Source organism: Malaclemys terrapin, chromosome 1 (genome assembly GCF_027887155.1).
Source record: "Malaclemys terrapin pileata isolate rMalTer1 chromosome 1, rMalTer1.hap1, whole genome shotgun sequence".
NCBI classification, from domain to species: domain Eukaryota; kingdom Metazoa; phylum Chordata; order Testudines; family Emydidae; genus Malaclemys; species Malaclemys terrapin.
In genome coordinates this window covers 205,605,661-205,631,969 of record NC_071505.1, presented here as the reverse complement: position 1 = coordinate 205,631,969, position 26,309 = coordinate 205,605,661, and the positions used below count along the sequence as shown (strand labels likewise).

At 40.5% G+C, this 26,309-nt stretch overlaps 1 protein-coding gene across 9 annotated transcripts in view; it reads right to left on the bottom strand.

The window, feature by feature from the left end:
* DMD (dystrophin) overlaps positions 1-26,309 on the bottom strand; it is a 2,004,766-nt gene that overhangs the window by 1,189,908 nt on the left and 788,549 nt on the right. For all 9 annotated transcript variants that reach the window (XM_054005916.1, XM_054005912.1, XM_054005914.1 and 6 more), the window contains 2 exons: positions 13,015-13,138; positions 4,288-4,375 (listed from right to left, as the gene is read on the bottom strand). In XM_054005916.1, coding sequence (XP_053861891.1) covers positions 4,288-4,375; positions 13,015-13,138 — 212 coding nt within the window. The remainder of the gene's footprint in view (positions 1-4,287; positions 4,376-13,014; positions 13,139-26,309) is intronic.

Below are 26,309 nucleotides of genomic sequence, written 5' to 3'. Positions count from 1 at the left end.
TTCTACAGGTTGGCTGTGCGTTGTGTGAAGAAGAACTTCCTTTTATTTGTTTTAAACCTGCTGCCCATTAATTTCATTTGGTGACCCCTAGTTCTTATATTATGGGAACAAATAAATAACTTTTTCTTATTCACCTTCTCCACATCACTCATGATTTTATATAGCTCTATCATATCCCCCCTTAGTCTCCTCTTTTCCAAGCTGAAAAGTCCTAGCCTCTTTAATCTCTCCTCATATGGGACCCGTTCCAAACCCCTAATCATTTTAGTTGCCCTGCTCTGAAACTTTTCTAATGCCAGTATATCCTTTTTGAGATGAGGAGACCACATCTGTACACAGTATTTAAGATGTGGGCATACCATGGATTTATATAAGGGCAATAAGATATTCGCCGTCTTATTCTCTATCCCTTTTTGAATGATTCCTAACATCCTGTTGATTTTTTGACTGCCGCTGCACACTGTGTGGACGTCTTCAGAGAACTATCCAGGATGACTCCAAGATCTCTTTCCTGATTAGTTGTAGCTAAATTAGCTCCCATCATATTGTATGTATAGTTGGGGTTCTTTTTTCCAATGTGCATTACTTTACATTTATCCACATTAAATTTCATTTGCCATTTTGTTGCCCAATCGTTTAGTTTTGTGAGATCTTGTTGAAGCTCTCCACAGTCTGCTTTGGTCTTAACTATCTTGAGCAGTTTAGTATCATCTGCAAATTTTGCCAGATCATTTATGAATAAGTTGAATAGGATTGGTCCTAGGACTGACCCTTGGGGAACACCACTAGTTACCCCTCTCCATTCTGAAAATTTATCATTTATCCCTACATTTTGTTCCCTGTCTTTTAACCAGTTCTCAATCCATGAAAGAATCTTCCCTCTTATCCCATGACAACTTAATTTACGTAAGAGCATTTGGTGAGAGACCTTGTCAAAGGCTTTCTGGAAATCTAAGTATGCTATGTCCACTGGATCCCCCTTGTCCACATGTTTGTTGACCCCTTCAAAGAACGCTAATAGATTAGTAAGATTTCCCTTTACAGTAACCATGTTGACTTTTCCCAACAATTTTATTCTTTACTATTGTTTCAACTAATTTGCCTGGTACTGATGTTAGACTTACCGGTCTGTAATTGCTGGGATCACCTCGAGAGCCTTTTTAAAATATTGGCATTACATTAGCTATCTTCCAGTCATTGGGTACAGAAGCTGATTTAAAGGACAGGTTACAAACCATGGTTAATAGTTCCGCAATTTCACATTTGAGTTCTTTCAGAACTCTTGGGTGAATGCCATCTGGTCCCAGTGACTTGTTACTGTTAAGTTTATCAATTAATTCCAAATCTCCTCTAGTGATGCTTCAATCTGTGACAATTCCTCAGATTTGTCACCTACAAAAGACGGCTCAGGTATAGGAATCTCCCTAACATCCTCAGCCATGAAGACTGAAGACAAGAATTCATTTAGTTTCTCTACAATGACTTTATCGTCTTTAAGTGCTCCTTTTGTATCTCGATCGTCCAGGGGCCCCACTGGTTGTTTAGCAGGCTTCCTGCTTCTGATGTACTTAAAAAACATTTTGTTATTACCTTTTGAGCTTTTGGCTAGCTGTTCATCAAACTCCTTTTTGGCTTTTCTTATTACTTTTTTACTCATAATTTGGCAGTGTTTATGCTCCTTTCTATGTCCCTCACTAGGGTTTGACTTCCACTTTTTAAAATATGCCTTTTTATCTCTCACTGCTTCTTTTACATGGCTGTTAAGCCACAGTGGCTCTTTTTTAGGTATTTTACTGTGTTTTTTAATTTGGAGTATACATTTAAGTTGGGCCTCTATTATGGTGTCTTTGAAAACTGTCCATGCAGCTTGCAGGGATTTCACTCTAGTCAGTACCTTTTAATTTCTGTTTAACTAACCTCCTCATTTTTGCATAGTTCCCCTTTCTGAAATTAAATGCCACAGTGTTGGGCTGTTGAGGTGTTCTTTCCACCACAGGAATGTTAAATGTTATTATATTATGGTCACTATTTCCAAGCGGTCCTGTTATAGTTACCTCTTGGACCAGATCCTGTGCACCCCTCAGGACTAAATCAAGAATTGGCTCTCCCCTTGGGACTCTAAAGGGTTAATAGAGCCCTAGGGAAGCAGCCAATCAGAGAAGGGCTGAGGGGAGCAGCCAATCAGGGCCAAGCAGGCCCATATAAAAAGGGAGCTGCAGAGCAGAGGAGGGTAGTTGTCTGCTGGGAGCCCAGGGAGGAAGGACTGTGTGTCTGGAGGGCTGAGAGAACTGACAGCACCCTGGACAGAGCAGTGCTGCTAGCAGGGCCTGGGGGAGTGAGAAAGCATGCCCCTGGCTGGCTGCTGGGGTTTGCAGGCTGAGGCCCTGAGGCAAGGGAAAAGAAGATGCTGGAACCATGAGGAAGTGGCCAGACAATTCACTGCAATAGCCACTAAAGGAAGTGGCTGAACAGCAGACTTCAGGTCCTCCAGAAGGGGGGAGCACAGTGTGAGGCATGGCCAGAGGGCTGTGTCACTGAAGAGGACGCTGTTGTCCTTGGAGAGATGTGGGTCCTAGAGCAGGAGTGACAGTGGCGAGGCACTACCCGAAGTGAGCACACTACCATGCATAGCTAATTCCCAAGACAACCATCAGGAGGTGCCAGAGTGATGAGTGAACCCCATTACAAAGTAAAACATGTTTTTTTTTAAATCTGAAATTTGGCTAAACCATTACGTTTGAATTTTTAAATACCAGAAATATCTTCCAAAATAGAATTAGACATCTGTATACTCTGCTACAATATAAAATATTGCACAAGCCATATAATCAGATAATATGATTAATTTTAAAAATGGCTAAGAGAATTTTGACTATATTCAAATATGCCACACCATCATCCTGCTCTCTGAAATAATTTAAAATGAACTATAGTCTCTTCAAAAGTTTAATATAGTCAAGAAAGTAAGATTAGAATCTTAGTTTCTGTGCAGAACAAACTGTTAACACATAGTACATTATTGTGAGCATTATAGTTTGCTACATTTCCTTTCATGGTAGAAAGGTTATGTTTTTGTTTCCACCCCTTTCCAATTAATAGCATCACAATTTTCTTATTATTTTTGAATGTTAGGGCTAACAGATTGCCAGCTCAGGCTAGAGCAATAGGGCAATTCACTTATGTCTGAATATCAAAGAAATGCTAAAAGGTCATAGCATGTTCAAGCCAATTCACTTGTTAGCAGAGATCAAAAGGGGATGTTGATTGTATTGTTTTCACCTATCTGTATTCTGTTGTCTTCTGTCACATTACATGTAGTTACATTATGTATACCCTGTAATTAGATAATCCTAGATCAAAGGTGTATTTACTTGATGTTTAGACTTCATGAAAATGAATGAAAGATTCTTTGGATTCCTGTAACAAAATGCATTATGTGTGCATCGGTAATTGGCCTGCCCATCAAACAGAATTGAAGCCTTGGAACTGTAAATGAAGAAGCACACTAACTTCAAAGCATGGGTCATGGTGTTTGACAATGGGAAATCCACAGTCTGCATTTAGTCAACAGAGAAAAAGCCCTTGCTGTGATGGAGATACTTGCCAGATTGTTTTCCGGGGAAAACCACTATAAGAATGGATCCAGGGAGCGATGTTGTATCTCTGTACTGTTTTGGATTTTAACAGGATGGAATACTGAACAAATGGCCCAAGAGCCCATCACTACATCTCTGCTATCATATTAGATTTACAAATTTTGACTCACCTGTTACCTGCTTTAACCTCTCAATAACTGATTTCTTTTTCTTAGCTAATAACCCTTTAGTTAGTTTACTAGAGAAATTGGCTGTCAGCGATGTCTTTGGAGTCACCATTGACCTGGGCTGACTGACCCCTTGAGGTTGGGAGTAACTTAATGCGAGATGATTTTTTCTTTTAATAACCTTTCATCACAAAGTCCAGCTTGTCTGGGTGGTAAAGAGGGGCTGGAGAGCCTAAGGGGACTGTCTGTGACTCCAAGACTAATACAGTAATCCAGGAGTGCACATTTGTTACTGGCTGGGTGAAATCTTGGTGAATATACTGTCAGTTTGGGGTGCCTGTACTGTTTTCTAACAGGCTGAGCTAAGACTGGCTCTCTCAGTGGTGGGTCACTCCAGACAGAGTGACAAAAATATAAAGCAAAATTAACTTACCATTCCATTCAGAAAGTGCTTTGCTAACAGAATTCTTGTGTATTTATTCCATCCCTAAGATTATCATCTATTTCAACCCCCATGTCATTACCATTCACCATCTGTTCCACCAAGGCTTCCACTGATCTGCTGGTGTCTTGCAGTTTCCTGTACTTCTCAGGCTTTTCTCGCTCGATGGCCTGTAGCATGACAGGAAAGGTGAAAATTTAGACAGAGCTTTTGAAGACACCAAATAATTAATCTCTACATCCTCTACCACCATGAAGTCTTTTTACCCTGTCAAATCGCCCTGCTAACCTCCTGACAGAACAAACCTTGTGAACAAATCTTATGAAGTTGGATATGCTTCTGGCCACATAACTTTAGGAAAGAAAGGTCAAATAATAAATCTCTATGTGCAAGCTTGACGAGATTATTTGATAAATGATACATGTAGGTACTTTATAGACAAACACCACAATTTCCCCATGTGCCCAGAAGGACAGACAAGTTCTACCAGAATTCAGTGGGAAATAATCAGAGAGGCTTGTCTTACTGAAGCACAAAAGATCCTTGACATATGCACCCAGAAGTCCAAATGCCTCACACAGGTGAGTGCAGCACCAGTGAGAACACAGTAACTCAAGCTGGACTTTGGAATATGGCTGGTACTACCCAGGAGCTGATCTCTCATGCTGAACATGCAATGAAGACATACTTTAAGTGGCCTGACTATAAAAGGTGTTGAGAGCCCTCACAACTTGCAATGAAGCCAAATAAATTAGGCCACTGCTTTAGATACCTAAGTATAGATTTAGATGACTAACATTACACTCCTTATTTACACAGATAAGTATATATAAACAAACTTTTTTAAAGTGATAGTGGACTTGAAATAGCTTTTAAAAACATTATTTTAACAAAGATAATTAGTGCATTACATATTAATACCAATACTTTTCTGTTGAGAAGACACCTAATTTGTACATCACAACTACCAGTGCGTGAATTAACAGCAGCAATGCTCAAAATACCTCAAATTAATTCAAAATTGGTTCTCACTTCTTCAAAATTATCATGCTAACACAGAATCATACACAGTAAAAATGGACTTTCTGAGTACAATTTTTTTCACTGTACCTGAAAATTTGGGGATTTTGCATGTTTTTGTATCAAAATGAATGGCTTGAAAAAAAATTAAAGGAAATAAAATTGGGAAGTACAAATGTATATTTTTAAAATGAATTTAAGCCTTGATTCTACAATGGGATGTACAAAGACAGAATCCTGACCATGCAAATGTCCTCAGTGATGCCAATGTAGCAGATAAAGCCTAACTGTGCACATCTTATACCAGGCCAGGGGCTTCAGAGAGCCACCTTCAACAGCCTCACACAGTCCTATTCACACATATCCAAGTCCTACCATTATCTCATTGTATGTTTTATTGTGAATTATATATACACATAGCTGCTATCTATTATTATAATACCTTTCATCATATATTTTAATAATTTTATACGTCCACTGTAACAATATGCCAAATTTTACAGAACATATTTACATCAATTTAATTTTGTGCAAATAACATATCTGAAATAATGAAGATGAGGATTGATGTTTAGTGAGGAACTAAGTTTGGGAACACTTTGGTAAGCATGTTTTATTATACATTTATAGACAAACACACAAAAACAGAGGTTATGAACTAATGCATGATAGTGTGATGTGGTATCTAGGTTTTATCAGAATGAATTTAAGATGACTGCATTACTCACTCATAGCTTGCACGGGTCATTCCTAACAAATACAAATAAAATCTTTATGCCACACCATCATGTGTTTTATATATATGCCATATACATTACAGAAAAACTGTTGTAGAAATGTACTTTTGAGAGCTTTAAAAATGAACATGGGATTTTTTTTTTCCATCTTACTCAGCCTGTAAAGCCAGGTGATGTAGTTACCCTTAGTCTAACTGTAGAGAGCCCAGAAGGAATCATAAAAACGACTCTAATAAATCTATATATAGATGATTTATATAGATTTTATGTATTTATATATAGAATACTAAGTTTTCTAAGCATAAAAATGGCATTTAAGTCTGTGATCCTGAACCTTCCAAGGCCAGACACAAATACTGTGAGTCCCAGTGGAACGTTCAGAAACTCTCCTTCCATATGGTAAAAAGTTCCTGTTTCCAGAAGATAACAGACTTTTCATAGTTCTGACATTTTTACATCTATAGAAAACATGTCACTGGCCCAAGACAAATTTCACCTTTTGAGGTCCTTAGTCGAGGTTGTATTTTGGGGGCAGAAAGAGGAAACATTTACTGCTGCTTATCAATGCTGATTAGTATTGTCCCAGTGTTACCTTGTGCTCCCACCAGCTCCCTGCTATATCCACCAGTTGTCTGTCTTATTCTTAGATTGTAAACTCCTAGGACTTTCTCTTCATTAGATATATGTACAGTACTTAGCACAATTGGATAGGGGATTCCTAGGTGCTAATGCAATCCAAATAATAACGATTGCCATTATCTTGGCAGACTGATTTTTTAAAAAAGTGACTTTTTTAAAGCTGACTGGAGGTGCGTGCTCGTGTTGGAATACGTCCCATAAGTGATGGATTAAGGGGCAGAGTGTAGATGTAATAGTCAAAGTTGCATGATGAACTGAGGAACCACATGAATTAATTTCTCACATGGACAGAATTGCCACGTGAGTGGGGTGTGTGTCACCTCCCTTCCCCACCCCACCCCATGTGCATCCATACAACAAGCTGATAAATATAATGTTAAGATTGTATTAAAAAGTCTGGAAATGCCAAAGTAAAGGCGGCCTACACAACATGAATTCTGGTCCCTTGTGTGTATGCATTTTGAAATAGTTTGAGATTATTTTTTAAGTACAGGATCACATTTTTCCACAGGTCCCATCATTATTAATTCTGCAGGTTCAACAGTGCACAGTGAATGAAATAACTTTTAAATATTTATGGTTAGCCTCATAAGTTATTTCCCCATGCCTCATAAATGGTGTATCACCCATCCCTGCACTGAATGAGGCAGGGGGTCCTGTCAACACTCCTCTCATTTACCTCTTCAACCCTCCTTCGTTCATTATGCGTTTCTCATCTTCTGTAGTGAATGAGGTAGTACTCTTCTGGACCCAAAGCTCGTTCACTACAAAAGTAGTTTGAGGTTAAGGTTGTGCAGAAAACCTTAATTTTGGCATTTCCAAACCTTTGAGCGTTACACATCAGAACCTTAACAACTGCAGTAGTCAAACAGTTTCTGAGGAAAAGTTTTTTTCATTGGAAAATAGGGCTTTATTTTTTTTTAAATCAACATTTTTCACACAAATATTGTCAATTAATTTTTCATCTTTCAATATTTTTCTGGAAAACTAAAACATTTTGGAAACAAAACATTTGTGGAAAAATATCCTTAATTTTTAAGAAATTTTCTATTTTTAAATGCAAATTTCCCCTCACTTTCTGACTGCACTTCAATTAGCAAAAGCTGTGAAAAAAGTCAAAGTGTGGAAAAACCTACTTTCCCATGCATTATTATTGTTTTCCAACTTCTGCCAGTTGGCAACCAGTAACAAAATATTGAAAGTGTGACGGAGAGAAACAGTAACACTTGCACATTTAAGTAGCCTGTTAAAACTGAAATGTGAACATGTTACTTCTAAAACTGAAAGGTGTTTTTTCCTTATCTTCCCACTTTTCATTCCTGTTTCTCAGCTGGTGCCACTGGAAAAAGTTGGGAAACAGTAACTAAGTATTTGGAAGTGAGCAAAAAACACACTTGATGCACACTTTTGAAATTTCCTACAGGAAAAACTGGAGTTTCCAATGGAAAATTTCAAATGCAAGATAAATTCTAATTTTCCAGTCAACTTTACTTGACAGTCCTCTTTATGTGTGATTATGTTTGTAAGTACTTTGTTGGCTCTAAAAAACGATATGTGATAATAGGAAAAAAACACGTGCATCTATTTTCTAGTCAGCAGTAGAACACTTCACTCCTACGCAACATACAATACCCACACAGTGAGACAACAGTTCATGCCCCTTCATGATAATCTGATAAAAGCAGAATATCAGACTACAGGATCTTATTCATATATAATCGTTTCATCTGATCAGCAACCAACATTTAAAATGCTTTATTCTTAAATATACAGCGGTACATCAGGTACTGTTCACAAAAACACTTTAAAAATTAAAAAGCCTCGATTTGGTCAATAACAATGTAGGGAGTCATTCCCCACCCTTCACCATGCAGGCCCAATCCTGAAAAACTAGGAGGCTACTATTGAATCATACAATTTTTATCTGGTAACAAATTATCCAAGATCATTACATGCAGCATTACCATGTCTACAATGAAAACATTCAACACATTTTAAATCGCTGCTGTCTGATTCCCACTTTTGAGACACCAGCAGCAAGCTGCACAATGAGAGTTTCTGTTCAGAATCTTAGGGCTTGTCTATACAGTTAGTCAGTGCATGGCAAACCAGGGTGTGAACATACAGTGTTGCATACAAAGCTGTGAGGACAAGTCCTAAGCTACAAGCTGCAGAATTCAACTTCTTTTTAAAAGGTTTTGATCCAAACACAATATATCTGTAAAGTAGCTATAAAAGGCAGCTATACAAGGAAAAAAGAGAATTTAGGAGCTTGAGATTGGTAAGGGGCCAAATTTAAGTGGTTTGATCAATGTACTTTGTGGATTCTCCCATATTTGCTAAAGTTTGGGTTTCTGGTAAGTTTAACTTCAACTCTGAATTTTCAGGCTTCTAAATGGTATCTTCGTCACTAACTACATCATTGTAAAGATTTTTATTGTTAAATTATTGATATATATTCTCAACCTTGGACAACTTCTTAAACTTTTCTGTCTAGTTAATTTTCATTATTTTCTCCATCTAAACCCTTTACGTTAGGATTCACAGTAACAAAGGAACCTGTCATTATAGCTGAACAAGGAACACTTTAAAGCATTGCTAAAATTGTTTTCTGTAATGTACATATCACATACAGAATTCATGAAGGTGTGGAATGGGGTAAAAGGTTTTACTGGCATTCATTTTAGATTACGTGCATTACTTATATGGTCATCCCATAATGAAACCTTCATACCACATAACCATGTATTCCTGATAAAGCACCATATAAGACCAAAATAAAGAGATACCCATTGACTTCAGTGGACTTTGGATCAGATCTATAATCTCTCTCCATTTCTGTTTGTGAATAAACCCAGTGTGTGTGTACATATGCACATGTATACGCATGCCTATATATATTTACAGATGTAGGTGTGTGTGTGTGTAACAGTATAATACATGTATACAGACAGCCTCATTGAATCATCATTTCTATAATGTTTGTCATTTTTATCTTAACATTTGTAATTAAATGGTCCTGGTCAATAGCTGACTTTTGACGCTGGAGATGCAGATTTCAGCAGGCAGCCCATACCCCATCATCTTATTTTTCCTTGTTCTGACCCTTATTTCCACAGAAATAAAAGTGAGAACTGGCAGCCAGCAGTTGTGAAAGCTCTTGTTAATTTAAGGTGCTGGCTGCCACTTCCCACCTCTGCTTCCATTTCCAAGGAGAGAGAGGTTGTGTCTGAAAAAAAATCAAGTATAGGCAAGTTTTCAAATCTGGCTGTTTAAAAACTTGCCCTTACTTTACTTCTGCCAGCAGCTGAGCAGTGTCCAGTACAGATTTCAGCCGCTAGCTGTCACCAATGATCTTTAAAAGTTTCCCCTATTGTCAAGGCTGAATCCCCACTCTGTCACTTCGAGTATAGAAGGTGGGGGCCCACTCCGTGCTTTTATTAAACTCCCAAGGTTGTCACCACCTAAATGCAAAAAAAAAAAAAAAAACCTTGAACTCAGGAAGGAGCACTTGGGAATTCCTCCCTGTGGGGCACCCTCAAGCCCTTTCACACACACTTCCTCCAGGGAAGAGCTGAGAAAGAAAGCAAAGGAAATTAGCTGTTGCCCCCAACTAATCAAACAGCATATGCACAAACCTCTTAGGACATCAAAAATCCAATCCTGTTCTCAAAAAAAGGTAAAATTATTAAAAACAAAAAGAAAGAAAATACATCTGGAACTTAGGCTTTTGCTAGATTTTAAAAGAGCAATTCCAAAAATTAAGCACCCAAAATAGCTTTCTTGGGGGTTAAGCTTAAAGGTTACAAGCAAACAAAAGCATCTGGGGGTTAGCACAGTGGAGATCCACAAGCCAAAATAAAGAAGTAACCTGATAGTGTCTAACTAAACATTCCCTATCCAAATGATTCCTTCTAGGTATGGAAAATACTTTTCAAACCTTACATGGCATTTCTGCTTATAGCATTGCTACTCCATATTCCTGCAGCCCAGAGAACAACAGACAAAGGGAAAGTTTCTTTCCCCATTTTAAAAAGTTCTAGCCTTCCCATTGGCTCTTTTGGTCAGGGGCCCACTTTTTTTTCTTTACCTCGGGGACTTTTTAACCCTTAACAGGTAAAGCAAGTAAAGAACAGCTTCCAAGAGGGATTTTACAGCTAACTGTCTGGTTGGGTGTCCATCAAAGGGAGCTATCCCCCCCCTTTATTTACCAAACTGCACCTGCAACCTGTAGACCCTCAAATGTGGAGTTACTCAAGGCAAAATGTAAACTTTTAAAAATAAAGATGTTCCTCCAAACCTAATTCACCTGTGGTCTTTATAAAAAGATTTTCAGTATTATAACCTGAGACAATAATGTTTGTTATTTCTCCCCTTTCTTTTTAGAAGAGAAAGTCCTTCATTTTTTCCCCTACCCTGCATCTCAATCTTTGATCTCAGAAACAGATTTTTCTGCATTGTTTTCCAGCACAGGTAATTGGAAACAAGCTTCTCAATCATGCTACTACTCACTTTCTAAGGTTGTCTATGGAAGATCTGAAAGATCCTGTTGTCTCCAATCCCTTGAACCTAACTTCCAATGTTACAGTATCTGGGGGGACCAAAATGGAGGGGAGGACTATGCAGGAATCCAATCCAGCACACTCCCATGTAATCATATATATCTTTTGGCATAGAGATCTGAAAAGATGGTGCTCCTACTGGCCTCCCACCCCCAAACTCTGGTTCACCAACAACAAAAGAGGAGGAAATATAGGAGCCCAACTAGAGTCTGAGGCAAGAGCTGCTGGGAACCACAGTTGGGAGCAAAGTAGGTCTGTGGTTCACCTACCTTCATCTCTCACTTGCAGGGACATAGATCACCGGCTCATTGGGAACAAAGGAAGGAAAGGAGGAGGCAGGTGAACAAACCATGGCTCCTGAATCCCTTAAGGATATTATAAAGTATTATAAAACTGACATTAGGAAGGGGAACATCTTATTGGCTAAGGGCATCTGATTGTGCAATTGTTCAGAATAATTACAAAGGTCCAGGCAAGAGCTAATTTGCCAACTTTGAGATGGTTATGCTCCTAAAAATGGAAACAAAGGGAACCTTCCATTATTTAAAAAAACAATAGTATAATGGGTGAAGCACTCAGAAAATTAAGTGACTATCTCTTTATTAATTAAATTGTCCCAGTCACTCTAATAGCCGAATGCCTGCATCCATCATATCTTCTACATGTATCATGCCAGTTTTGTTTTTAATATGTGCACATTTCATGGAGCAGATAGAAAATGATCAGAGTAAAATCATTTACCATATAATTATTAATATTACTTCAGAAAAATGCACTTCCAAGTACACAAAAATGAGCAGGTGGCATCAGAAAGCTGCTTTCAGTATACCACAGACCTCTCAGTGCTTTCTTCCAGTATTGCTATGGAGACTATTGATTAAGCACAAACCACTGCGAGGTAAGTGAGATAACAAGAAACTTTTGAATGTATACTTTTGGAGGGCTGAAATTCAGTGTTCCTTCATCTTATCAGAGCTGATTTAAGATGGAGAGACAGACAGGAAGACAAACATATAGCAGAAATGATTTAGTGTTGGTAATCCTGCTCCATTTGCAGCACATGGAGTAAGAATTTATATCTGTTAATTTTAAACAAACACATTTGTAAAATATCACAGGCTTTGAGTGTAATAGCTAGCTAGGCATGATTTCTCCTTCTCGTACTCAGAATAAAGCAGATAATTTTTGCAACTATTTTCAAAAATCAAATTATTTCCAAGTATTCAAATATTTTAGTGTTTAACAGACTAAATTCAGAGTGTGTGAAAAACACCCACAGTGCAATGGCTTACACACTGCAAAATCATCACTGAGGCCATAGAAGATTAAAGAATCATTTTTCAAGTGTTCCATGCTACCATGGCCAGACTTGTTTAAATTCAACTGAGCATTATGATTGTTAATATTTGGGATCTTTACTAGAACACTATTACTAGATTCTGAAATACTGATTCTTCCTATACATATATAGTATAATATGACTTTCCTTTTTAATATGTGATACTAACATAAAAATACTAAAATGAAAAGAGCAGTAGTATGGTTGTATATATAGCGTGCTATATATAAAGCTTGATTCTGCAATCATTTAGGCTTGTACAAATCTGCTGTACAAGTTAAAAGTGTGTGGACTTGGATGTATTGATCAACACCATCTCAGGCACAACATATATCAAGCTGCCAGCCAAAATCTGGCACACACAAAATTAATGAGCATATCTGAAAATTTGGCTGTGTATGGTCAATCAATGTTTGCCAATCTACAGTTCAACTTTTTTAGATTTGGACTTTGAAAGTACTTTGAAAAATTAATACAAATTGACAAACAAATATGAGAGTATATTTTCCTACGTTGACTCTTTCTCTGAGGTCTGACAGGTTGCCTTCTTTTCTATATATTGCAAACTCGGGGCTCTGAAGTACAGCTTCTGAGCGGGTCATCCAGCTGTGTAGTTCTGTTGTATCGACATCAAACCTGAGATGTAGAGAAATAAAAGAAAATCTTTTCTTTATACGTAAGAGTTAAAATCAACAATCACAGCAAAGATGTTATACCAGGTGTTTCAACCAGAATTATGAATTAAATAGGAACAAAGTGGTGATTGCCATCAGAAACAGAAGCTCTAGATATGTGGTATCTCCTGGAATGCAGCTTAACTGTCAACTGTAAAACTCAGGAGCCCTTCCGTAAACCTACAAATACTTCCTAGTTTTTTATACTAATCTGTTGACTGAACAGACAACTCCTCTTTCACATCCAGGTTTCTTTCACATTCCAGATTTATGAGCTGACTTTCTTTGTAAAATATGCAAAAAATGACTTTCACAGCTAAGACAAGCTACTGTCTCAATTAGGGAGGAAGGCTTCTCTCCTGGTTTATAGATGCACTTGTAGCCTTCATACCACAAAGGTTCTGATTCTACCCTCTACTAAGCTGATATGTAGGATTGAGTCAGGAGGACGGAGGGAGTCTTTCCCAATTGATTTATATGAGCTCTAGTTGCCAGTCACCTGACCTTTAAAAAAAATTAAAAATTTAGTACCACGTGGAATTATTTTCTGTCCCCCCCCCCCCCACACACACACTTTTCAGTACTTTTATAGCTGCTTTTTAAAATGGAGGTTATTTCTTCACCATCCCTGCAACACTGATTCACCTTTTGTCATTCAGAAAGAGAGGAGTTCAAAATGAAGGTGCATTTAGGACCAGGTTTATTATGTGCAGGGACCTAATTTGCTGTGAAGCATGGAGGAGTCATGAAGCTGCAAGTTGATTTAGTCTCTACACCAAACGGTTAAAGATATGCCTCCCTCTCCAGTCCTCTTGCCAGCACAGGTGGAGAAAGAATGCAAAGAGAGTCTATGTAGATTTAAAAACACTGGGACGAAAGCAGCTGCTCTATAGAACCCAAAATCAAATTACTTCAGACAATTTCTCTAAATAATTCCCTGACTTTAAAATGGGCTTTTGCCTGGCATATATTTAAAAATCTAATAATTTATTGTCTTTGAAATTATTTCCCTTAAGTAGTGGGCATGCTTTGGTTTTCCAGCTGCAGAATGTGTGTCTCCATGCCACCACCCTTAACCAAGGTGCTGTCTTTTACTCCACCGTCTCTCTGTAGCCTAACACAGCCTGGCTGTATTAAAATCTTGCTTCTTCTTTCTCCACAGTATGCCAAAGATCTGACCTTTACACTCTGTCTATACCATTTGAAATCGCATATAGGCTTTTATCATCCCTTATCTTCATTACTGCAACTCCTTTTTTCAACCATCCTTACCTCTCTCCCTTTTACCTTACTGCTTATCAGCTCCATTCAAAACTCTGCTGCTGAGGCCACCCTCATGGTCTTTTGTTCTAACAGTGTCATCTGGTGTTAGTCCCTCCACTGAATCAAATACCTTTACCTTTAAGGCAGTTCACAACTTAGTTCTTTTCTACTTACCTACTTCTGTATCTTACGACTCTCAGACACCATTTCCATTTCACCAGCTCTGTCAGCCTTGATCCTGTTTACCTACTTTCCCACAAGCATCTTCACACTTTCTTCTCTGCTGTTTCTTATACATAGCACACTTTTCTGAGCTAGTCAGTAAAATCACTACCCTTTCTTTCAAATCTTTCCTCAAGACCCACATCTACTGTGATGCCTACAGGAAACTGCCAATTGATGATGACTACGTAGATGACCACCAGTGACCTTGGATATCTATCATTTGTTTACTTATATTTCAAAAGTCAAAAAAGGAATTGAATGACTTAAAACTATCTGTGCACACAGATACGTGAATTATAGCCTCTCCTCCATGCCTATTCCTTCCAAGTGTCTGTTACACCCACTTTTGTCATGTCTTAATCTAGATTTTAACCTCCTCAGAAAAAAGACTGCCTTTACAGTGTATTTGTAAAGCACTGAACACAGAGGAACCCTGATCCTGATTTGGGCTCCTGGATGCTATCATAATAAAAATAAGTAATAACAATTAAGAAAATATGGACAGACAGCTATCTATCCAGACATTTTGAATGCATCATCACTGGAGTATCTGAGTCCATAAAGCTAAAGTACAATTATCTAAATCACTCGACAGTCAAATTTGCATGCCTTATCCAACAAAGAAAAGCAAGGCAATTTTTAGTCTAATTATGGTCCTGATTTTCAAAGAACATTTTGTAGAAGCCAATCTTTTGTATTAAGCATTTATTTATGTGCAGGAAGTGAGGGCTATTTTGAAAGTTACACTGTATGTAGAGGCACACTAAAATTGCAAGACCATTTGGGGATTTATGGGCATGAGCTATTCAAACTTCCACACATATAGGCTCATAACTTGAATGTAATTGAAGTGCATATGCAACCATTTTGAGCTGAGGCCCAGTGAAAATGTGTGGCTTGCAGTAGAGTAGTAGATCCAAGTACATATGTAAATCAGTGGGTGTGACATTAATACAGCTTGCTAGCACTTCACTTTTGCTGTCAATGGCTGAAGATATAAAGCAGCATAATTTTAATCCATGACGATGTCTGGCTGGTTGTCAGACTGATATCTCCTTCATCCTAAAATGGGTGACCTCAAGCACCAGTGTAAGGGGACGAACAACAGGTCTTCTTAGTACACCGTTACCCCGATATAATGCAACCCAATATAACACAAATTCGGATATAACGCGGTAAAGCAGCGCTCCGGGGGTCGGGGGGGGGGGAGAGGGAGCTGCGCACTCCGGTGGATCAAAGCAAGTTCGATGTAACGCAGTAAGATTTTTTGGCGCCTGAGGACAGTGTTATATCGGGGTAGAGGTGTATATGTGACAATTCAGAGAGAAGTAGTGTAGGTAGAAAGGGTACTTCTACACAGCATCTCTGAATATTGTGTCTTGTTACCTAGCAGCTCTGTGTTCTTAGGGAACCAGGGCGCAGTACCCAGCCTGTCTGACTCACAAAAGACCTTCTCCCTCCCCAGCCTCTGCTTGAACCAAAGCCGAGCCGAAGAAAGATTTACACAAAGCAATGAAAAGGCAGTGGAAGATACACCTAAACCCCTCCAGACAAGAGTGACAGGATCAAGGAAACTCCCCGAGCCTTATTTGCATCGAAGTTAGGACAGGGAGGCATCCCCATTAGCATACAGAGTGGAGAACAGAGATTCCAAAGCAAGAACTGCATGGAACTCTGGGACCAGAAAAGCAGGAAAGCACTGCATGATGGGGAATCTCTGCGCCAGATGTTAATAAACCCACACCTGCACACACCCAGCTCAGTAGTTATCAGACCAATTCGAGTAATAAATCCTTTATTGGTATCCAAAATACTGAAGCTGCCTAATTACATTGTGAGCTCCCTCGAAGGAACACCACCCATACCCAGGGAATGATCAGTTCCTATTCTCTACCCTGAACAAAACAACTTTGGTATACTCCCAAGAGCCATAAATTTACCCACAAACAAACCTAGCATTCTCCCTTGAACCACTCTTCTTTCTCTACAAAAAACCATATCCACGCTCAAGTGCTCTGATTCCTGGATCCAAAATCTGTATCAGTTCCATTCCGACTTCCTCTTCTCCTGACTGATCGTGCTGGGGGCTCTGCCTGTCTCCAGTACTCTGGACCCATAGCTACCACCACCACCTGGGAACCCTGATCAATTCAAGCTTCATAGAGTGGTGAGAACCTAACTCTCTCTCTCTCTCTCTGTTTAGGTATAGCCTTCTGAACCTGACTTGTGTGATCAGTTATAGTTTTCTAAACCTGACTTTTGTAATCAAATTTAAGTTAGATTTAATATTATAACTGTTTCGTTTTTTGGCTCCCCTTGTAGTTATTACCTGGCAACAAATAACTTTCATGATTAAGCCAGTTACTTCTCTCTCTCTCTCTGCAGCAACACTCCTCGTACCTAAGCAAAAGATCCCTGCAGCACCCGGAAATCCTGTGGGGTTTGCTCATCAAATGGATTACTACCAGAACAATTGTAACATGAAAGTGGGGATAGGGATGTGCTGAACCTGGGGCATATGAGGGTGGCAGCATGGAAGTGCTGCTCGACCCAGCCTGCTGAGGTCAGGGATCAGCTGGGGGGGGAGGGATAGCTCAGTGGTTCGAGCATTGGCCTGCTAAACCCAGGGTTATGAGTTTAATCCTTGAGGGAGTCATTTAGGGATCTGGGGCAAAAATTGGGGATTGGTCCTGCTTTGAGTAGGGGGTTGGACTAGATGACCTCCTGAGGGCCCTTCCAACCCTGATATTCTATGATTGGTGATTAACCCAGTCCTCTCAGACACTCTCTTTAATGTGTGTGTTTGTCTGATTCTGGGGCTGGAAGAACCCAGCCCTGGGTAACCTAGAGCCTGTAGGATAGCTCCATTTGGAGGGAACTTGCAGAAGGGAGAAGTAGAGCTCCGTATGAGAACACAAGTGACACAAGCAGTACATTGACAGAAGTACGGAAACCTCCCACCCCCACCCAGAAGAGTAACCCTAATAAATGAGTATACCCCCAAAGTAACAGGGAAATCTGGTAACAGTCTGTGTAATCCAAAGGCAAGTCAGTGCTACAGATCTCCCTTTGGGGCACTCTATAAAGGGGATGAGTTTTTATATTCCCCAACTAGGGAGCTTTGTCTCTTTAGATCAAACTATTTAAGCTCTTGCTTTTAGCTCTGGTGGCCCTTGGCTGAATCCTCAGTGTGTCAGCCAAACTGCTATTTCTAACTTCTTGCTCCCCCACTACATTTGTACACTTTACCCCATTTATCAGAGACCTACTCATAGTACGTCTCTCTGAATTGGCACATATATTGAGAGGACCTGTTCTTCATCCCTTTCCACTGGTGCTTGAGGTCACCCATTTTAGGATGAGGGCGATATCAATCTGACAACCAGCCAGAAGTCATCATGGATTAAAATTATGCTGCTTTATATCTTCAGCCATTGACAGCAAAAGTGAGGTGCTAGCAAGCTGTATTAATGTCACATCCATTGATTTACATATGTACTTGGACTTAGTCTACAGCAAGCCACCCTATGTTTACATCAAAATGTGATTTTGTTTGCTCCTCTTCATTAACGTTGCCCGCACAAAAACACCAGTAAAATTTCAGACACCTGAATCCTCCCATTTTAAACTAGTTAAGTATGGTTATATAATAGAGAACAGCAAGCACTAAATCATAAACAAGTAGATAAGGGTCAAACAATCCACAGAGCTGGAGATAAAGTGCTTGTCAACCTGCACACAGCTAGGGTTTACACAATTTGCAGCTCAGTGAAGGCCTATTTGAAACAACATATGTTAACTAAATTAACCTCTTAAAACAGTTATTTCTATTTTCTACAACACAAATCCAAAATTAGATACTGCTGAAAATACAAAGAGAATGAACTGAAAAGCAAAGTCTGGCATAACCCCTTTTTATTATATCATGAAAACATTTATTTAAAATAAAAACCTAGTTTATATGAAGAATAAAAGTATATGATTTTGCGAACGTTCACTAAATATTAAACACTAGATGGAGCAACTATCCTATTTTATCATGCCTTTCCTTTCCTCAAAGGACAGATTGTCTGCTTCATATTCACAGTTTGTCATTACATCCATAATAATACTGTGACAAATATACTTTGCATGGGAATATTACATAGAATGTACAAAGTAATTTACCAAGTGGCACAAGAAAGACTTCTTTACACATTATTCAGGGACATTAATAAGACAAATACATATAAATGAAATGTTTAGCAGCTAAAACTGGTTTGCCTTTTAAAAGCTTTAAGACAGTAAAATATTGTTTACAGTTTACATTTTTTTTGGATCATGCACCTGACCTGCACACTCCAGAATGTGTCAATGACACTCCTCCCACTAAAATGCTGCAATGCATCATTCTATTTACTTTGTTTTTGTCTGACAATACTCAATTATTTCTATTAACTGTTTTTAATGTATGTTTTTGACCCCAGTTGTCTGTTTTGCTTTTCTAAGGAGAGGTCATTTTTTTTTAAAGAATCTCCCTGTCACCCACAACAGAACATTTCCCATCCCTGGATTGAAACCAAATCATTCTTGGGTTATACATTATTAAGTTAAAGTACACCCACACTTCTCTCCAAATGTGTCTGCCCTCCACCACTTACCTAGCTGTAGGTTTCTGGGGATAAAGGGAAGACACCACAGCCTGCTACCCAGAACACTTTTGTCAAGGCTGCTTCCCCACTTTGAACTTTAGGGTACAAATGTGGGGGCCCACATGCAACTTCTAAGCTTAACTACCAGCTTAGATCTGGTCCGCTGCCACCACACTCGAGGCTAATTCCTTTCTCTGGGAAGCCTTGAGAGACTCTTCACCAATTCCCTGGTGAATACAGATCCAAACCCCTTGGATCTTAAAACAAGGAGAAATTAACCATTCCCCCTCCTCCCTTCCACCAACTCCTGGTGGATCAAGATCCAACCCCCTTGGATCTAAAAACAAGGAAAATCAATCAGGTTCTTAAAAAGAAGGCTTTTAATTAAAGAAAAGGCAAAAATCCTCTCTGTAAAATCAGGATGGAAAATAACTTTACAGGGTAATCAAACTTAAAGGACTCAGAGGACCCCTCTCTAGCCTTAGGTTCAAAGTTACAGCAAACAGAGGTAAACACCCTAGTAAAAGGTACATTTACAAGTTGAGAAAACAAAGGTAAACTAACACGCCTTGCCTGGCTGTTTACTTACAAGTTTGAAATATGAGAGACTTGTTCAGAAAGATGTGGAGAGCCTGGATTGATGTCTGGTCCCTCTTAGTCCCAAAAGCGAACAACTTCCCAAACAAAGAGCACAAACAAAAGCCTTCCCCCCCCGACCAAGATTTGAAAGTATCTTGTCCCCTTATTGGTCCTTTGGGTCAGTTGTCAGCCAGGTTACCTGAGCTTCTTAACCCTTTACAGGTAAAAGGATTTTGGAGTCTCTGCCCAGGAGGGATTTTATAGTACTGTACACAGGAGGGCTGTTACCCTTCCCTTTATAGTTATGACACGCCCCCCAAATCACAGATAGTGTTGGACAGTCGGTTCCACACTGGCTGTGATTTCTTCCTGGAGCTCTAGGAGAAAACAGAGTTAATAAGGCACATGCACCTTTAGGCATACTACTGATTATATAAAAACTAACAATATGTTTCACTTTCCAAGAACAATGTTTAACCAGTTGATTCTGGGAAACTTTCCCAGGAAAGTGCATCAGCCACTTTGTTAGAAGCGCCTGAAATGTGTTGTATTTCAAAATTGAAATCTTGGAGATTTCTCCACCGAATTCTCCACCGAAGAATTTTTTTGTTATTCCCTTTGGCGGTATGAAGCCACTGTAGCGCAGCATGGTCTGTTTGTAGTTGGAAACGCCGTCCCCAAACGTACTGGTGTAGCTTTTCCAGTACGTACACAATGGCGTAGCATTCCTTTTTGCTGATTGACCAGTGGCTTTCCCTCTCAGACAGTTTCTTGCTGAGAAACACAACAGGATGAAATTCTTGATCCGGTCCTTCCTGCATTAAAACTGCTCCCACGCCCCGCTCGGACGCATCTGTGGTTACTAGGAACGGTTTGTCAAAGTCTGGGGCCCTTAGCACAGGGTCAGACATGAGTGCCACCTTAAGCTGGTTAAAGGCCTTTTGACACTCATCAGTCCACCGAACTGCATTTAGCTGTTTCTTTCTGGTTAGGTCTGTCAGTGGGACGGCGATTTGGCTGTAGTGTGGTACAAATAGTCTATAATATCCGGCCAAGCCTAAAAAGGATTGGACCTGTTTCTTTGACTTCAGAACCGGACACTTTTGGATAGCATCCACTTTGGCCTGTAGGGGATTTATAGTTCCTTGACCCACCTGGTGCCCCAGGTAAGTCACTCTGTTTTGGCCTATTTGACACTTTTTAGCCTTAACAGTTAGTCCTGCCTGATGCGCTCGAAGACTTCTTCCAGGTGCTCCAGGTGTTCTGCCCATGAATCAGAAAAAATGGCCACATCATTGAGATAGGCAACTGCAGATTCTCCCAATCCCACTAGGAGACCATCTACATGTCTTTGGAAGGTGGTGGGTGCATTTCGCAGCCCGAAAGGGAGTACATTAAATTCATACACCCCTGCCTGGGTGACGAAGGCTGACCTTTCCTTGGCAGGTTCATCTAGTGGTACTTGCCAGTACCCCTTGGTTAAGTCTAAGGTAGAGATGAATTGGGCATGTCCCAGTTTCTCCAATAGCTCACCTGTGCATGGCATTGGATAGTTGTCAGGACGAGTTACAGCATTTAACTTACAGTAGTCCACGCAAAAGCATATTTCCCCATCTGGTTTGGGAACTAGAACCACTGGAGATGCCCATGCACTCTTAGAGGGGCGTATTATACCCATCTGTAGCATGTCCTGGATCTCCCTGTTTATAGCAGTTTGGGCATGAGGTGACTCCCGGTAGGGTGGGGTTCTAATTGGGTGAGCATTACCTGTGTCAATGGAGTGGTATGCCCATTCGGTCCACCCTGGGGTGACTGAGAACATTGGCGCAAAGCTAGTGCACAGCTCCTTGATCTGCTGCTGCTGCAGACCTCCAAGGGTCGCGGAGAGGTTCACCTCTTCCATGCCACCATTACTTTTTCCTTCGTAGTAGACACCTTCAGGCCACTCCGCATTATCTGTTTCCTGGGCTGTAAACTGGGAAACCTTTAATTCTCTGGAATAAAAGGGCTTAAGAGAATTAACATGGAATACCTTAGGCTTTATGTTGGAGGTGGGGGATGCTATGAAATAGTTAACAGCTCCTAGGCGCTCCTGGACCGTGAATGGTCCTTCCCACGATGCTTCCATTTTATGGGCCTGGAGCGCCTTTAAGACCATGACTTGGTCTCCTACTTTGAAGGACCGTTCTCTGGAATGTTTATCATACATGGCCTTTTGCTCTTCCTGAGCATCATTTAGGTTTTCTTTAGCAAGAGCTAAAGAGTGTCGGAGGGTGCTCTGTAGGTTGCTTCCAAAGTCTAGAATGTTAGTTCCTGGGGAAGGCATAAACCCCTCCCATTGCTGCTTCACCAACTGTAATGGCCCCTTAACCTCATGGCCATACACAAGTTCAAATGGCAAAAACCCTAAACTGGGATGTGGTACAGCTCTGTAGGCAAAAAGCAACTGCTGCAACACTAGGTCCCAATCATTGGAGTGTTCATTTACGAATTTACGTATCATGGTCCCCGAAGTTCCATTAAACCTCTCCACCAGGCCATTGGTTTGATGGTGGTAAGGGGTAGCAACAAAGTGATTCACCCCATGAGCTTCCCACAGGTTTTTCATGGTCCCTGCCAGGAAATTAGTTCCCGAATCTGTAAGGATGTCGGAGGGCCAACCTTCCCTGGCAAAAATGTCTGCTAATAACTGGCACACACTTTTAGCCCTGATGTTGCTTAAGGGTACTGCTTCCGGCCTTCGGGTAGCAAAATCCATGAATGTCAGTATGTACTGCTTTCCTCTGGGTGTCTTCTTTGTGAAAGGACCCAGAATATCTATAGCTACTCGCTGAAATGGGACCTCAATTATGGGTAGTGGCTGGAGAGGGGCTTTGACCTGGTCTTGGGGCTTTCCCACTCGTTGGCACATCTCTCAAGACCGGACATAATTAGCGACGTCCTTGCCCATTCCCTCCCAGTAGAAGGACTTCCCCAACCGGTCTTTGGTTCCGGTTAGTGGCAGTGCTACCAGAATGGCCACTGGGATGATCATGGGCTAAGCTCAAGAGCTTTATCCGATACTTAGTGGGAACTACCAATTGTCTGTGAGGATGCCAGTCCTCCTGGTGCCCACCAGAAAGAGTCTCCTTGTATAAAAGTCCTTGTTCTACAACAAACCGGGATCGGTTAGAAGAGCTGAGAGGCGGTGGGGTGCTCCGTGCCGCTGCCCAAGCTTTCTGAAGGCTATCATCTGCTTCCTTCTCGGCCTGGAACTGTTCCCTTGATGCTGGAGACATCAGTTCCTCCTTGGACTGTGGACTTGGGCTTGGTCCCTCTGGAAGTGATGCAGGTGCTGGGGCTGTTTCCGTTGACTGTGAACCGCTGTCCGCTGGTGCACTATGTTGTATTTCAGGCTCTGGCTGAGCCTCTTGGGTAGGGTTATCTGCTGCTTCTGCCAGTTCAGGCTCGCTGGTGCCCCCTGGCGTTGGAGTCGTAGACGGGTTTGCAAACGCTGTACTCAGTGCTGGCAATGGTTCTGGCGCTGGTTGTGTTGCCAGTTCTGGCGCTGGTTGTGTTGCCAGTTCCGGTTCTGGGACTGGCTTTGGCTGGGTCTCTGGGATTGGATCCACTACGGCTGTTGCAGTCGTTGGCAGGGGATCCGGTCCCACCACCTTTGTCTGGGTCTCTGGTAACACAGACGGGGCCCTGGTGGACGTCTCAGGAACAGGGATGGGGGTGCAAGCTTGCTTAGCCTGGCTGCGGGTGACTATTCCCACCCTCTTGGCTAACTTCACATGGGTGGCCAAGTCTTCCCCCCAGCAGCATGGGGTTGGGATAATTGTCATAGACTGCAAAAGGATTTTGGAGTCTCTGGCCAGGAGGGCTGTTACCCTTCCCTTTATAGTTATGACAACTTTTTTATAGCATAATGGATAGAGTACTGGACTGGGATTCAGGAGATCTGGGTTCAATTCCCAACTTTTCCAGTGTCCTGCTGCCATTCCAGCCACATTCCAGTTGCCCCATATAGGGATAATGATACTGACTTCCTTTGTAAAGTGGTGTCAGAACAGTGCATATTAAAGCTAGATATTATTATCACCACCAGTATCTCCAGCAGGGAAACAGGTGGGCAGCCAACTCCACCACAATTCACAAATGCAGTATTCATGGAGAAGCCAAGCTTCCCATTCTTCCTCTTTGAAACAGAGGCACTCAACTCATCTACAAGGAGAGCCTGAGCTGCAGCTTCATGATTTTTTTTTAAAAGAAACCTTCTACTCTTTTTAAAAACAATATAAATTAAAAAAAAAAATTGAAAGGAACTCTAGAGCACAATCCTCTCTACTCTTTCACCAATGCAGGTTGATTCTTCATTTTAAATATACTTTTTTGGTTGTTTGTTTTTTGCAACCAACAATATTTTATAAAGTTTTAGAAGAGTAGAAGAGAGGCTGAGTCGGCTGGTAAGTACTACTCCCAAGAACACGCCACCTAAGGAAACGGAACATGATTGTATGGCAAATGGAGGAGAGTAACACAATATGGTTATGCACCTTCAGAAATTTCAAATAAGCACTCAGTATCTGGCTGCTTTTTTCAGCCAAACACAAACCTCTAACTCTTGAAGACTCTTTTCTAGCTCTTTCTTTTAATAAATGACCCCCTGTGAAAATTTGGCGAACATATATAAAGGAGATAGATCAAGAACATTTGTCGGTTCCCCGGCTCATGGCATAAGAACAAAGGGGACAGTCAATGAAATGAAAAGGTGGCAAATTGCAGATTTTCATTGCAGAATTCATTGCCACAGGAAATCAAAGGGACTGGACATTTTAGCAAGATTAAATTAGAGATTGAACATTTATATGGATAAGGAATATCCGGTCATCATCCACTTGATTTTTTGGAAGGAATATTAAATCTCATGTTTCAGGGTTTAAGCCAGTCAAACTATTAAAGACCAGAGTAAGATCTAATAGGGGAAGGGGAGGAGCAGAATAGACCACACCTGTCTACTACAGGGCTCTTATAACTTCTTCTGAAGCATCTGGTATTAACCATACGTGGCCCAGGGAGCTGAAAAAGGTCTGATGCACGCTGCTGGGGGGAAGGCCAAACTAAGGTGCCAAGATGTCAGAGTCTGCAATTGGGGACCCAGATAAGAGCTATTTCTCCCTGCTGCAGTTCACGTGTGTGTGTGGGTGGCTACTCCTAAGAAAAATACACACAAAGAAATGAGATGTGTTTCCTGTGGTCACTGATCATCCTCTACCCCAAAGGTGAATCCAAGAGAATAGCTGTTTGACCAAAGATATCAGGGAGTATGGAAGCAGGTAGCAGGCCACCAGTCCTTCCCCACCAAAAGACAATACAAGGTAGGTTTGGATGGAAATGGAGCCTGGTCCTCAATCAGTTCAGATATTTTGGATAAGCATCCAACCTTTTGAGGCTTCTCTTCCCTATTATTAGATTTATATGCAGTTTCAGTTCAGTATGCTGAAGCCATATAACAGCACACTTTACCATTTACTATAGCTGGTCTGTATAAGAGTGTACAGTGTGCTTTTACACTCTATTAGCAATGAAGTTTGCATGCTTTTTATTTTATTTCCTACGTAGGCACAGGTTAGACTTCACTGCAACCAGGAATTCAACAGCAAAAATCCTACTAACTTCAGTGGGGCCAGGATTTCACCAAACAATCAATAATGCTGATCAGGAGGATTTCACCAAACAATCAATAATGCTGATCAGGATACACTGTGGGATTTTGGTGGGAAACAATCTTGATTATCTTTTTGACATAACAAAAGAGTAACCATTGTTCTTTCTGTCTGAAACTCATTTCCCTGACTGTCTTCTCAACTTTTTCTCCAAAGCTGCTTCCTGATTGGTTCTTCTCCTCTGGCACACTCTTGTGGAGTATAAAGGAAGGAAGGGAAGAGGGTCTGTTAGTGGCAGTGCTACTAGAAATGCCAGAGGACAACCTTCGCCCACATGGTAACCCAACCACAGGCCACCAACCTCTCTGTACATCAGTTGGCTAGTTCTAAGTCTCCTATGCATCAACCACAGGTCCTTGTCAAACAGGTAATCCACTAAAAGGCCTTTAGTGCACAGTTATGCTGAATGAGTGCCCACATAATATTTGTCCAGGGACTATGTAGCAATAACTACCATTCATAAAAATATACCTAGAAACCAATGTAGAAAAAAGTTTGAAAACAGTGTAGATCACGTTAAAGATATTAAAATAATGAATACTAGATTTCCTGTTTTCACTCCTCCATACCTCAATAATATTTTCTACCATTAATTATCAAGAGAGACAATACCAATGCATGGTTAATAAACATGGACTCTGTCTCAGCAGGAGCAAAGTGCTTTAGTTTTGTACTATGTAACAGATCATTATTAAAAAATCATCTATTTACTAAAGGAAAAGACATA